The sequence below is a fragment of the Calidris pugnax genome, unplaced genomic scaffold (genome assembly GCF_001431845.1).
Source record: "Calidris pugnax isolate Ruff unplaced genomic scaffold, ASM143184v1 scaffold39, whole genome shotgun sequence".
Taxonomy (NCBI): Eukaryota; Metazoa; Chordata; class Aves; order Charadriiformes; family Scolopacidae; genus Calidris; species Calidris pugnax.
The window spans coordinates 8,270,662-8,282,640 of record NW_015090828.1 but is presented as its reverse complement, the minus strand read 5'-3'; the positions used below and the strand labels follow the sequence as shown (position 1 = coordinate 8,282,640).

Here is an 11,979-nt window from a genome sequence, read left to right as displayed (position 1 = left end):
TGCGCCAAGCGTTGAGGAAGAGCAGTCGGCGATAGGCAAGCGGGAGCAGCCCCCCGGCCACCGGAGCCCCTGGGACGGTTGCTGAGGGGCTTCCATCTCAAATTTTTCTGAGGAAATATTTTCCTTTTAGAACCAAAATTTTTTAATGCAAGGGCTGGCGAACAGGCAAGGAGTGGTAACTGTCCGTGTTTGTAACAGCATTGTTCCCCCCCAGCGCTGAGTTTGCAGTGACGCACGGGGAGGTGGGGCGTTGCATTCAACGGCGGGGAAAGGTGGTGGACAAGAAGGAAAATCTTCCAAAAAACCCCTGTCATTTCATCAGTCCTCAAAGACAGGCTGCTTTATCAAGGAATAAAGACAAAGAGGATCGTCTAACAGGCTTTTTTACTTTTTGATAAAAATGAGCTCAGTCCCGTATCTGTACCGACTGCTAATCTTGTGACTTGTTAAAATCATGTCCCCGGTTTCCGTTCTTAAACCAGCTGTTTCTCTTGAAGCTGCTGTCACTTTGCCTCCCGTTTCCAAACCTGGAGAACCCTCGTCCTGTCTCCTGTGGGTACTCTTCCAGCTCGGGCAATTCCTTTGCCACCGACAGTTGCCAGCGCCTGGTGTCCCTCCACTGCTCCTGGAACAAGACCAAGGTAACAAGGCTTTATGTGCCTGCAGGGGTGCCCGAGGAACCCAAAATCATTAAAAGCAACACTGAAAGCAAAGGCATTTCCAGACAAATCCCTCTTGGGGGGACAGATCCCTCCTGGGGGACAAATCACAGACCCGTGACAAAGGAAAAACAACCACAAAGGGACAAGAGGGAGTGAAGTCAACAGAGAAGTGGTGAACTCTCAGTTACTCTCAGAGGTCAAAACGCAGAGTAGCCAAAGAACATAGGATTTTGTTTAATAAAATCAGGTAATACATAAACTGAAATGAGATAGAGGCATGACAAGGTATTTTCTAATAACTGTGCTCTGCTCTAATGACTCTGTTATCTACGCAACATCCTTATTAAAACACAAACCTTACCCTCCCAAACCACCCTATTTTCTATCCTATACACAGCCATCACCAAATTTCAAATCACCAAGTTCCAAAGGCAATTCTGGCTACAAAAAACATACCTGTATGTTACTCAGTTCGTCAACAGGGATATCAAAGCACACTCCCTATAACAGCAAAAAAAAAAAAGAGAGGCATTAGCTTTCCAAAGATACATCCAAGAACACAGACACACACATTTAGACAGGCAGCAACTGCAACCACTCATACATGCTAAGTATAAAAACCAAAAATGGCAGAAAGCATGATCTTTTGGGGGAAGATTTTTGATAAACCAAAGGAAAAAAAAAAGCAGTTAAAACACGAAAACTCAAAATGCAGCTTCAAATGCTCTGTGCTGACAGCAGCACTGCCTGCAATCACCCTGTCACTTTAACAGCAAGACAGGCAACACCTGGAACTACAAGCTCTCCAAGAGCACACCTGCACAGGAGACAAGCATCAGACACGTCAGGAGTCAGGCTGACAGTCAGGTAAATGCTCAGGTCAGGCAGTCAGTCAGTGCCCTACTCTACAGCTGCCTTTGCAGCACAGTGGTGTACAGTGTTAGCATGAGTTTACAACGAATAAACAAAGTCACCAATTTCTGATGCTCTTTTTTTTTTTTTTTTAGGAGAGAATTCCTGCATTATCAACTTAGGAGCAATGTCTCCATTCACATAAGTGTCTTTTAAAACACTCAACTAGCTTCAATGTTTGGGGTTTTTTTAATAATGTATACATAAACAGCAGCTTCAGGTGGGCTCCTGATAGGTTACCACTTTCTGAGAAATGAGATTGAGTAGGAACAGAGTGAGGTATCAACACTTCTGTGCCGGTACTTCAGAACTCCTGTCTCAGTCACTGCAAAAACTGGCTGTACATGTACACACTCACACACCCTCCTTCCCCAGGGCTGGGCCATCTTACCATCTTCCCCTTGAGGAAACGCATCGCGGACACTTTGGCATCCACTTCCTCCCCGAGCTGCTCCTTCAGTCCTCGCCAGGCGTAGCTCATGGTTCGTATTTCTATTGAACACTTTAACACCATGGTCACAAAGCCCTTCAGGAAGCAATCGGAGAAAAACATTTACAAGACTAAACTTGGTTGGGCAGCCTGTAAACTCACTCACTAATGAACTATGCAATAACTTGCTGTTGTAGTATTGTAGTAATCTAGTATTTAATCCTAAGAAATCAGCCTCCCAAAAGCGAAGCAATAAAAGCTTCCTAAGCAGCCAAGGGCATCCATTTAACCTAGGATTGCCCATTGATATAAAGGCCAGTAGCACTTCTGTATTTTAGCCAGAAGCAGAGACACATTTATTCAATACATACAGAAAATTCCCATTAGAAAATGGGTAAAAATCCCCCAAACTGATACAAGCAGCACAGCACAGCCACATGCTATTTCCAAAATTGTGCTACCATGCAACAAACTGGCCCAAATTCTCCCTAAATGCATCAGAAAAAGGAAGGGCTGTACTTTTCTTCTGTCAAGATCTCTTTGAAATCAGGTAACCCTGCGCTAGACTTACTTGAAATATTACAGAAATGTAAAAGCTTCCTGGGAAGGGAAAACTGCAATAGCACAAACCAATCCATTAGCTTGTAAAATGTCTTTAGTTGAACTCTCTTAAAGCATCAAAGTCTTCTGTCACTTAGATGTCTGGAGAAATTCTTTTAACTCTGATTACAAGAAAATTTACTAGTATCAAGTTTCTCTGGTTTCCTGCAGGGTGTCAGTAAGAGCATGATTTCAGTTAAAGAACGAGCAACAAACCAGAAGCTGGTGATAAAAGCTGTTCAGAAACCCTACTGAAAAACCTGAGAAGAAGATGCTACACTTGGACTGGATGCAAGGAATTAATCTGAATTCTATTAAATTCCAGAATTCTATTCTACTCAAGGAATTCTATGATTTATCCATTCTTGTTAACAGAGGTATAACATTATTTACCGCAGTTGAGTTGAGTAAGGAGCGCTGCTGAATGTAAGATGCCCCAGAAATATGGGCTAGAGCTGCAGCCAGGGCAGCAACTGCCCCTTTTTCGTCTATGAGCTCTTGAGCAGATTTTCTGAAGTAGTCCACTGCAGAAGGAGGAATGGCCTCCAACAGCCTACAGGGTGACAACAAAAGTTTAAGAGATCAGCAAAGGCCAGCATGAAGTGCAGTCAGGTTTAGCACACAGACTTTAGACAGTTTTCAAGATTAACAAATTCTTCCTAAAAGCCTTGGCTATCATGCTCGTGCTTCACTACCACTCACTTAACACCTTCTGGATGCTGAATACCCTCCTTCTGTGTTCATTAACCCAAGCCCCTTGGAAGATGCCTTCAAAACTGAGGATGTACAATGTGGCGTGCTTGAAAGCATTGATAAAACCATCAAGAGAAGGCTCTAAAATATCAGCATTCTTAAGACTGTACCCAAGAATCCACAAGAGCGTTGCCAACAAACCCAAGAATCCCCTGTTTCTACTTCACAAGGAAGCAAACCACTACAATGCCACTGCTGGGCTGGGGCAAGGCATTTCTTGCACTCAGTGCAAGCTGATTAAATTGGTTATTTCTGGGAGAAAACAAGCTGGGAAACAGAACAGCTACTTCTCTAATGCTTTCTTTGGTACACCAGCACCTCCCACCATTTTTCAGTATGCAGTGAACCCAACACCATGCCCCTGATTTCCTTTACACTGGTCAAATCCTTGACAGAGATTATTACAATTAGCAATGTAGTTTCCACCAAAGGGGCAGCAAATGTAAACAGAGCTGCATGGAGTAAAAAACACAACCCTTGCAAATAAAACAATACAAAGAAACAGGACAGGGCTACAACACCCTCGCTACTGCAGAGTGACTCCTCATTATGCTAAGTATTGCTCTTTACAGACTGCTACTCTATCATCGGAGCAGACAAAATCAGTTTCCCCACATGACACACTCCCTGTTCTGCTATTGATTTCTGATGATATAAACAAAGGTTATTTTTTGTAAGAACTTGGAGAACATTATGTTCTATGAAAAAGTCTGTGTTTAAGCATATAGGGGTTTACTGATATTGTCTTATGAGAACAAGTCAGTGTCTACATGCAAACCAGCTGACTTCTACAACATGCTCACATACAGGTCTGATCCCTTAAAGCTCTGCCCTAACAGCACTGCTGTTGGTAAGATCTCTAGACATCCTTTAAGAACAGGCAAATAAACTTACTTTTTGGCATCATTACTCGAAGCTTTAATTACATCTGTAGCAGAGGGAACACCTATACGCTTAAATGTAATCCCCTGAAATCAAGGAAACAAATCACAGTTAAAGGTGTTTTCAGCGCTCTACAACTCAACCTGACCTAAGTCACATTACTGAGACCTCTAGACACTTATGGGTTAGAACATCAACACAGTCTTCACTTAATTTAAGTTACTTCTAAAGCTAGAATTAAGCTTTTCTTAAAGTTCCTGCCTTTGTTAATCTGGAGCTACTTTACACCAATTTACATGCAGATTGTAACGAAAGGCATGGTCTCCTTCATGTCTGCCTGCTGACAGCAATGGTACTGCCAACACAGGGAAGCTCCTGAGACATTGCAACAGGTTGGTACAAACCCCTTTACAAACACTTCCCAAATATATCGACATTTTTATGGGATACAAGTCCCATACTGGACTCATAAGCAGCCCATGGTTACAAAGTCTAAGAGAGGCAGAGTCTTTTTAGAAGCTGAATCATTTCATTAAGCAGAGGTCTGAGGTACAACTCACCGCCTTGTGCTCAACTTGTTTCAGAAGATCTTCTTCTCTTCTCTGAAATAAACAAATGCAGATCCCAGTCCGGCCAGCTCGACCCGTACGTCCAGAACGATGGATGTAGGAATCAACATCCTTCAGAAATTCAGATTAATGTGAGAAAACCTTAAACTGCTGACATTTATACATTGTAGGAGAGAGAAAATGCAAGCTAATTCTAATTCAGAAACCTAAGGAGTGATACGTTATGTTTGTATACCCAAACTTGTAACCACACACAAACCACTCGTGTTTTTTGAAACAAAAAGCTCCACTGGAGTTTCAAAAGAAGAAAAGGGCAGCACAGGAGTATTTTAGAATTGTTATGAAACTCAACAACGTTCAGAAGGGATTCAGAAATGCTACAAACTGTCATAAAGTCATAAACTATCTTAGTGACTTTCCAGAGTAACCAAAACCCATCACTTTTACTTTAATCAAAGCTCAAAATGTAAGAGCTTAACTAGGAAATTCTAGGCCTGCATTTACAAAAAGTCCACTACATTTGTGAATCAGAACATAATTCTGGTAAAACAGAGAAATAACCCACTGTTCTGTCACCAAAAAAAAAAAAAATAAAATAAAAAAAAATTACAACTTTAATTTCCCCCATTGACTTACTTTTGGTGGTGAACACTGTATAACAAGGTCAACCTCAGGAATATCCAAACCACGGGCAGCTACATTTGTTGCAATCAGAACTTCAAATACACCATTTCTAAAGCCTTTTAACGTAATTTCTCTCTGTTTCTGTGGAATGTCACCATGCAACGACTGGGCATCCTGTCAGTGAAAGAAACCATTAATGTGTCATTTAACAGGGGAGTCCAGGCTGCAGTATCTAAAGATATTTAATAACAAAGCCCAAAATAGTTTGCAAAGCAATGGAAAGTAATTACACAGCTGATACCAAAGGAATATAAAGCATCCTACTTTGTGGTTTGATCCTTCTCTGGGACACTAATACTCATGAGCAGTAGTTTTACTGTAATTTGTTGTTATTTGTACCATACTAACAACAAGCTGTACAATTTGCTGTCTGCCACACCAAAAGGGCCCACCTTCAGCTTTGACTTCCACTGGAGCAAATAGAAGCAACTTTACTTAAGCATTGCTTTGTCAAGAGCTAACAAGAAACTGCTCCCTTCCCTGGGAAGCTATCCTAAAACCCACAGAAGCTGAAGGGAGGTTTTCAGGGAATTTCCAAACCCTACAGGTGATCTGAACACTTTTCATGGGACAAGTAACAGATCAAATGTTTGACAAGGAGAAAGGGGAGTCACAAGCTCAAACAAGTAACATGCAAGAGTTGGAGATACAAGCATAAGAGAAAAACGTGTCACACAGCTACACAAAAACAAAGTCATTGGATTTACTGTGAAAGCAGCAGGGTCAACAGACAAAAATTGTTGCTGTGAGATTTTAATGTGGATGGTACATGACTTCTCAATTACTGAGCAAACCATGTATTCCCACTACCACTCTTTCTTCATAAATTAGTATTTGATATCAAACAGGGTCTTCTCAGAAAAAAAACCCCAGAATCTTTCCCCACACTCAAGAAACTGCCAATAATTCAAGCAAGCATAGCAAGCCTGCTCAATATATCACTTGAGTTCTGAACAAACTATTAAGTGACCTTCCAAGGGCAACAAGACATTCCATTCTACCATATTCACTGGATTTTCCTGGATATGGACTGTTCAAAGAATAAATGCTACTAAGAGATGGGAATCCCACAAGCACACTAACATGAGATGGAATATGCACTACGCCAGCTCTTGTTTATTACCATTATTACTATCTCCTGCCACCATTACTAACTTCTGCAGGTTATTTCAGTGTAAGCTGCATATTTTCCATTGATCCTGTCCTGCATGATTTTTCAGCTAAAGGACTAAATCCGTAATCACAGCTAAGAAGATATTTCTACTGCAAAGCTCTACTTTTAGAAACAGCCTTCATGAGTCTTAAAACCACCCACAGAAACAACTTCACCCACACAGTTGCAACCTCCCATTTATTTCAGGGCATTCCACCTCTGAATATCCACCACCTCCGCTCTCCACTCAGCCCCCAGTACCTGTTTGAGCGAAGCATTCATAGCCAGTTCATTCGCTTCCTTCTTGGTCTCACAGAAGACAATGGTCCTCCCGTGGCTGCCACTGTAGACTTGAATGATATCCCCAAGAACTCCTGCTCTCTGAGACGAGCGACACTGTATGGCCAAGTGCTGTTTGGGAAAGAAACACGATAAGCACCTATGTTAAATCTAACTCACACACAGGACAGAAAAAACAAACACAGAAATAATTTATTATTTCTTTTCAGCTTGCAAATTACTGTCCCTGTATGAAATCTTTGCTTAAAAAAATCTGTGTGTCAATCACATGAAAACACATTTCACCCCCCAATTCGTGAAGTCAACACAGAACCCACTTCATCCAGGCGACAGGCTCTCAGGACCTGCCCTGCCCTGCAGAATAATCACTCACTTCCACAGTCGTGGCAGTCCTTTGGGTCTTCTTTCCAATCAGGTCAATCTGTTCATATTCATCTTTCATGTATTTTTTTGCTACGTCATACACCCATCGTGGACAAGTTGCAGAAAACAGCAGCGTCTGGGGGTTGTTCTCAGAACCTGGAAGGAAAAGCCACCAATTTCAGTCATCACAACAGGCTCTGAAACTTGAGAACTGATAAAAAAAGCAAGAGAGTTGTTCTCAAATCGAGAGGTTTGTATGTGCAGTAAGTCAGCTACAGGAAGAAAACTTAGGAGCTATTAAAACATTTTTAATACCAGTAATTTTAACTGGACCAAACCTTCATCCTGCCTAAGAAGAAATGCAAGACACATTTCTAGATCAGCTGCTAAAAATGGTTTAGACTGTGCCTGAAGTCCTCCCACAGACCTGAAAGAACTCGTCTCAGTCCCTCCTCACTTGGTATTCCAATACTAACTAGCTGTGAACAGTACAGCTACGTGCAAAGGAAAATGGCAAATGAAAAAGGACACTCTGCAGACACAGGGGGCAGAATGACATAACAAAGGAAATTACCCCACTAAGAACAGTTTAACAAACGTTACCTTGAAGAAGTGTAACCTACCTTCGTAGCTCAGCAGGATGAGATACTAAGAAACACACATTGCAAAAGAACGCTTATTATTCCCTACAATTTGTTTTCAGTAATCAAGAAAACTTTTAAGATTGAATAACTATGACAACTCTTCCAAAATTTATACAGATCTCCTTTTTTAAAAAGATTAACTGTACTTTTTGGCTGTCAGGACAAAGACCTGTGCAGAAATGTGGAGAATGTAACAGTCAAGTAAAAATGTCAGTGGCTGTACTGGGTCAAACCTGAGATCCACGAAGCTCATGTACTCTCTCCAACAGTAGTCAAGTGTAGTTAACAAAGATGTGAACAAACTCTGCCAGCAACCAGCTTTTTGTGTCTTCCAGGGCCAGAAGTAATGACCTTACTTCTAGTAATCTTTGATACTTCTACTTCCAGTAATTCACCAAGTCACTTTTCAGAACTTTCAGCATTAGCACAACGTGGCAAGAAATTTCACATTATTAAAATAACCTCCTCCTGCTCCATACCTGCTACGTGCTGAATGCCCACTACATCAGAAAAGACCAAATATTCCCCAGTTGTCAACTTCGTGTGATGATGAATGTACATACGCACCCTAATCCTAACCCTATCCTCACTCACCTCTCTCAGGATGAAGAACATTAGGGCTTAGGGAGTTGGTTGTTGCTTTTTTGCCTTTTTTTACCCCCACTTCTTGCAGAGATGCCATTCCAGCCTTTCAGCCATCTGTCACCTTGCTTTGAACCTTTGCCAATTTTACCTTACCCTGTCTTCTGAGGTCTAATATTCAACTTGGGGGTGTACAAGCAGTTTTCAAAGTACCATAATTGTGTTTCTGCATTGTCTTCTATTCCTTTCCCGATAGCAGAATTTACCTTTTTTATAAGCAAATCCTAAGATTTCTTCCACTTGATCAGCAAAGCCCATGTCTAACATGTGATCAACTTCATCCAAAACAACATGCTTCACGCTGGAAAGTTCCAGCTTGCTATTCTGAATGTGGTCTTTGATCCGTCCAGGTGTTCCCACTAGAATATCAATGCCACTTTTAAGGAGATCAACTGGAAGAAAAGACAGAAAAACAAGGACAGTGTCAGAACGCTAAGAGACAACAAGGTAAAAAGTTACCGGTACACAGCAACACTTCTATTTTTAAAACCAAAAAGCTTCTGCCCTTCACTTTAATCTCTGGATAAAGCACCACATTCAGCCTGGGTAACAAAAAGTAAGCTTAATGGCAGCTCAAGTGGCCCCATCAGGAATATCAGCAAAACCACAAGCAAAGTTGCAGTAAGAAACACCAATTTCCAAGCAGCAATCAGCTGGCGTTAGAAACCTCCAGAGCTTTATTACAGAAAAACACTTTAGTTTTTCAGCTAAATTCTTTCTCACAGGTACCTCTGGAGACAGACAGAGCCTCACACACATACACAGTTCTCTTTCCTTGCACGGTCATCTAGTCCCAGTGTACGTCCACCCAAAAACCCACACAAACACACAATAAAGAAAAAACTAAAAGGACCAGTCACTTTGCAGACCTACACCTGTTCTTTTAAAGAAAGGTTTATTGGAACTAAAATAATTCAACCCAGGCCGTGTGCTTCCTTTAAAAGCAATGTCATGGTTCCTGACTGAAGTGAAACACTGAAGGAGAAAAAAAACCAGTTTTATTCATGGAATGCATCTGGAGAAAGTCAGCTCCAGTCCAGTCGTAATTCTTTAGTGTTTACTTACGTTGCTCTTTATATGGAGTTCCTCCATAAAAACAAGCCACTGACAGTTTTCTGGTGAGATTCTTGAAGTCTTTGGCTACCTGAGTGGCCAGTTCCCTGGTTGGAACAAGAACCAGCACCTGGAGGGAGTGAAAACAGACAAAAATGCAGCTGTGCTTGGGAGAGGGTGCTAGGAGATAAGGGTTTACTTCACATCAAACAGCTTGTACTCCCATTCTTATTCAATGCTTTCTGCAGAGGTGCCCACAGCTCCCCACCATCCCAGCAATATTTCCTGCCACCTGGAGCCTGCACAATACAGCCTCACAGCCACCAAGAGGAAACAAGCCAAAGCATTACAAGATAACCACAACAGCAATATTTTTCTTCTTAAGTTAATGCCAGATAAAATAGACATTTCGGTAACATCACCACAGACAATGAAGGTGCAGATCAGAATTAAAGGATAGGAACAGTCGCTAACCAATTTGGAGTAATAAGATTTTTTATGACCTTATTACTACTACATGATGCACTTTAGCCATATACCCTCCTTCTCCACCTTCCTCCAGTACCTATATTTCTCCCCCTCCATTTTCTTTAAGAAGGAAACAATAAAACACAGAGCTGAATTCTTCTACAGAAATCTTTCGGACAATAAGGTTTTAAAATTTACATCACCTTTAAAGCTAATAAAACAGAAGGATGAAGTAGGCAACAAATGTGCAGACTGTAACAGTTTTTCAGTCTAATGATAAATACATACACTTGATTTGTGTGGGAATATGATATCTGATCACAGATATTTGGTCACCAATTCCATCTCATGCTTAAGTAGGAATGGAAACACTGCTTGCATCCATTAAGTTGAGTCTCTGGACATCGGGGCGGGGGAAGGAAACCTAAAAGCCTTCCAGTTATTATCATGGAGTAGTGAGAAAAACCTCAGAGAACAGAGACAGAGCTGATTCAACCACTGCCCGAGAAGAGGCAGAGGATTCCACCCCAAAGCCACACACTAGCTTCCTAAGGATAGCACTCTGGAAGGCCATTAGCTACTGCTGCAGTGCCCTGACTATTCTCCCAAAGCCACTCAAAAGGAACCCTGAACATGAAACATGTCATCACGGTGACGCCACAGAATCTCTATCACACTCTAGCTCCTGATCTGAGGAAAGCGTTCAGCATTACTAACACCAGTAAAGCAAAAAGAAGTCCCAAACAGAAGTCCCCAAAGCAATTATAAAATCACTTCCAAAATCTGCCGTATCCTAAAGGTTTGGTGTTAACCCTTAAGTGGTAAGTTACCTTTGGGGCACGGCCTCTTCTCCCATCTTGCGAGACGCTCTGAAGTTTCTCAATCAGTGGAAGAACAAAAGAAAAGGTTTTCCCAGTTCCTGTTCGAGCTTGAGCGATCAGATCTTTGCCATCATATATGGGTTGAAAAGTCTTCACTTGCACAGGGAACAGGTATTTTACACCTCGAGCTGGAAGATAATCCAAAGAGGTTTCATTAAAAGGTGCCAATTCTACTGCAAGCTGAATAATTAGAAGCCCTCATAGATAACATAGGTCACATCATATCAAATCCTGTACACAATAAGAGATGCAAATTAGAAGAAAGCCACACGTCTTTGTTTTTATTCCAACCCTAGATCAAAAGATATTCCCCTCCCAACCACAGCTGAGTGTCAACAATGAAACAGAGCCCTCTTTGTGATGTTTGGTATAAGACAACAGGTGAGGAAGAGAAAAACAAAATACAAAACTCAACGTGTTTTTTCTGATACAGCCCTGTTCAAAGGAGCCAAATAGTCTTCATACACAAAACACCACTACACTTATTTAAGATGTGATATGTAGACAGCAGCTACAGGAATTGAAGATACATAGTAAGTAGAATGATGCTGATGAGAAGAGAAACCCTGTCTCTAGAACGCAAACCTAGGAATAATCATGCCATAGAATAGTAAACTCACTTTAAGGCACCTGAAATTGAACAAAACAGAAACTTTGCTCCTACTAACAACAGCAGATTCTTTGAATCTCCAGTGACAGCTCATGTGCACAGACTTACCTCACAATAAACATAAGACAATTTTGGACAATTTACCCTTGGCTTCTGTCTTTGGTAATAGAGTGCAATTCTGGACAAACATTTACAGAGATTTCTTTTACCACATTCACTAACCATTGAGAAGGTTGATGGTGCTTTGGGAGAGAGGAAAATTGGAGAAGGCGCCTTCTTTTTCTTCTTCTGTCAGCTCCTGAGAGGATAAAAGAAAAAAAAACCTTATAAACCCAAAAAGATGAGCAAATAACATACCCTCCATAGGCACACA

General features: G+C 41.3%; 1 protein-coding gene across 1 annotated transcript; it reads right to left on the bottom strand.

Annotated features, from left to right (window-relative positions):
* Positions 1-366: 366 nt before the first annotated feature.
* Positions 367-11,961, bottom strand: LOC106887013 (nucleolar RNA helicase 2-like). The gene is made up of 13 exons (XM_014940351.1): positions 11,829-11,961; positions 10,946-11,124; positions 9,660-9,777; positions 8,801-8,986; positions 7,319-7,464; positions 6,907-7,056; positions 5,445-5,606; positions 4,800-4,919; positions 4,252-4,325; positions 2,998-3,157; positions 1,966-2,100; positions 1,119-1,163; positions 367-625 (listed from the first exon to the last, which is right to left on the bottom strand). Exons 1-13 carry the CDS (start codon positions 11,959-11,961, stop codon positions 431-433), a joined length of 1,803 nt encoding a protein of 600 aa, XP_014795837.1. The 3' UTR covers positions 367-430.
* Between the last annotated feature and the right edge of the window lie 18 nt (positions 11,962-11,979).

Excerpts from the sequence above, each read along its gene's own strand:
- LOC106887013 (XM_014940351.1), bottom strand. The coding sequence starts at position 11,961 with ATGTTATTTGCTCATCTTTTTGGGTTTATAAGGTTTTTTTTTCTTTTA. Across the intron at positions 4,326-4,799 it reads AACAAGTTGAGCACAAGGCG|GGGATTACATTTAAGCGTAT; the intron begins GTGAGTTGTACC and ends CCTTGATTTCAG. Across the intron at positions 3,158-4,251 it reads TCGAGTAATGATGCCAAAAA|GCTGTTGGAGGCCATTCCTC; the intron begins GTAAGTTTATTT and ends GTCACCCTGTAG.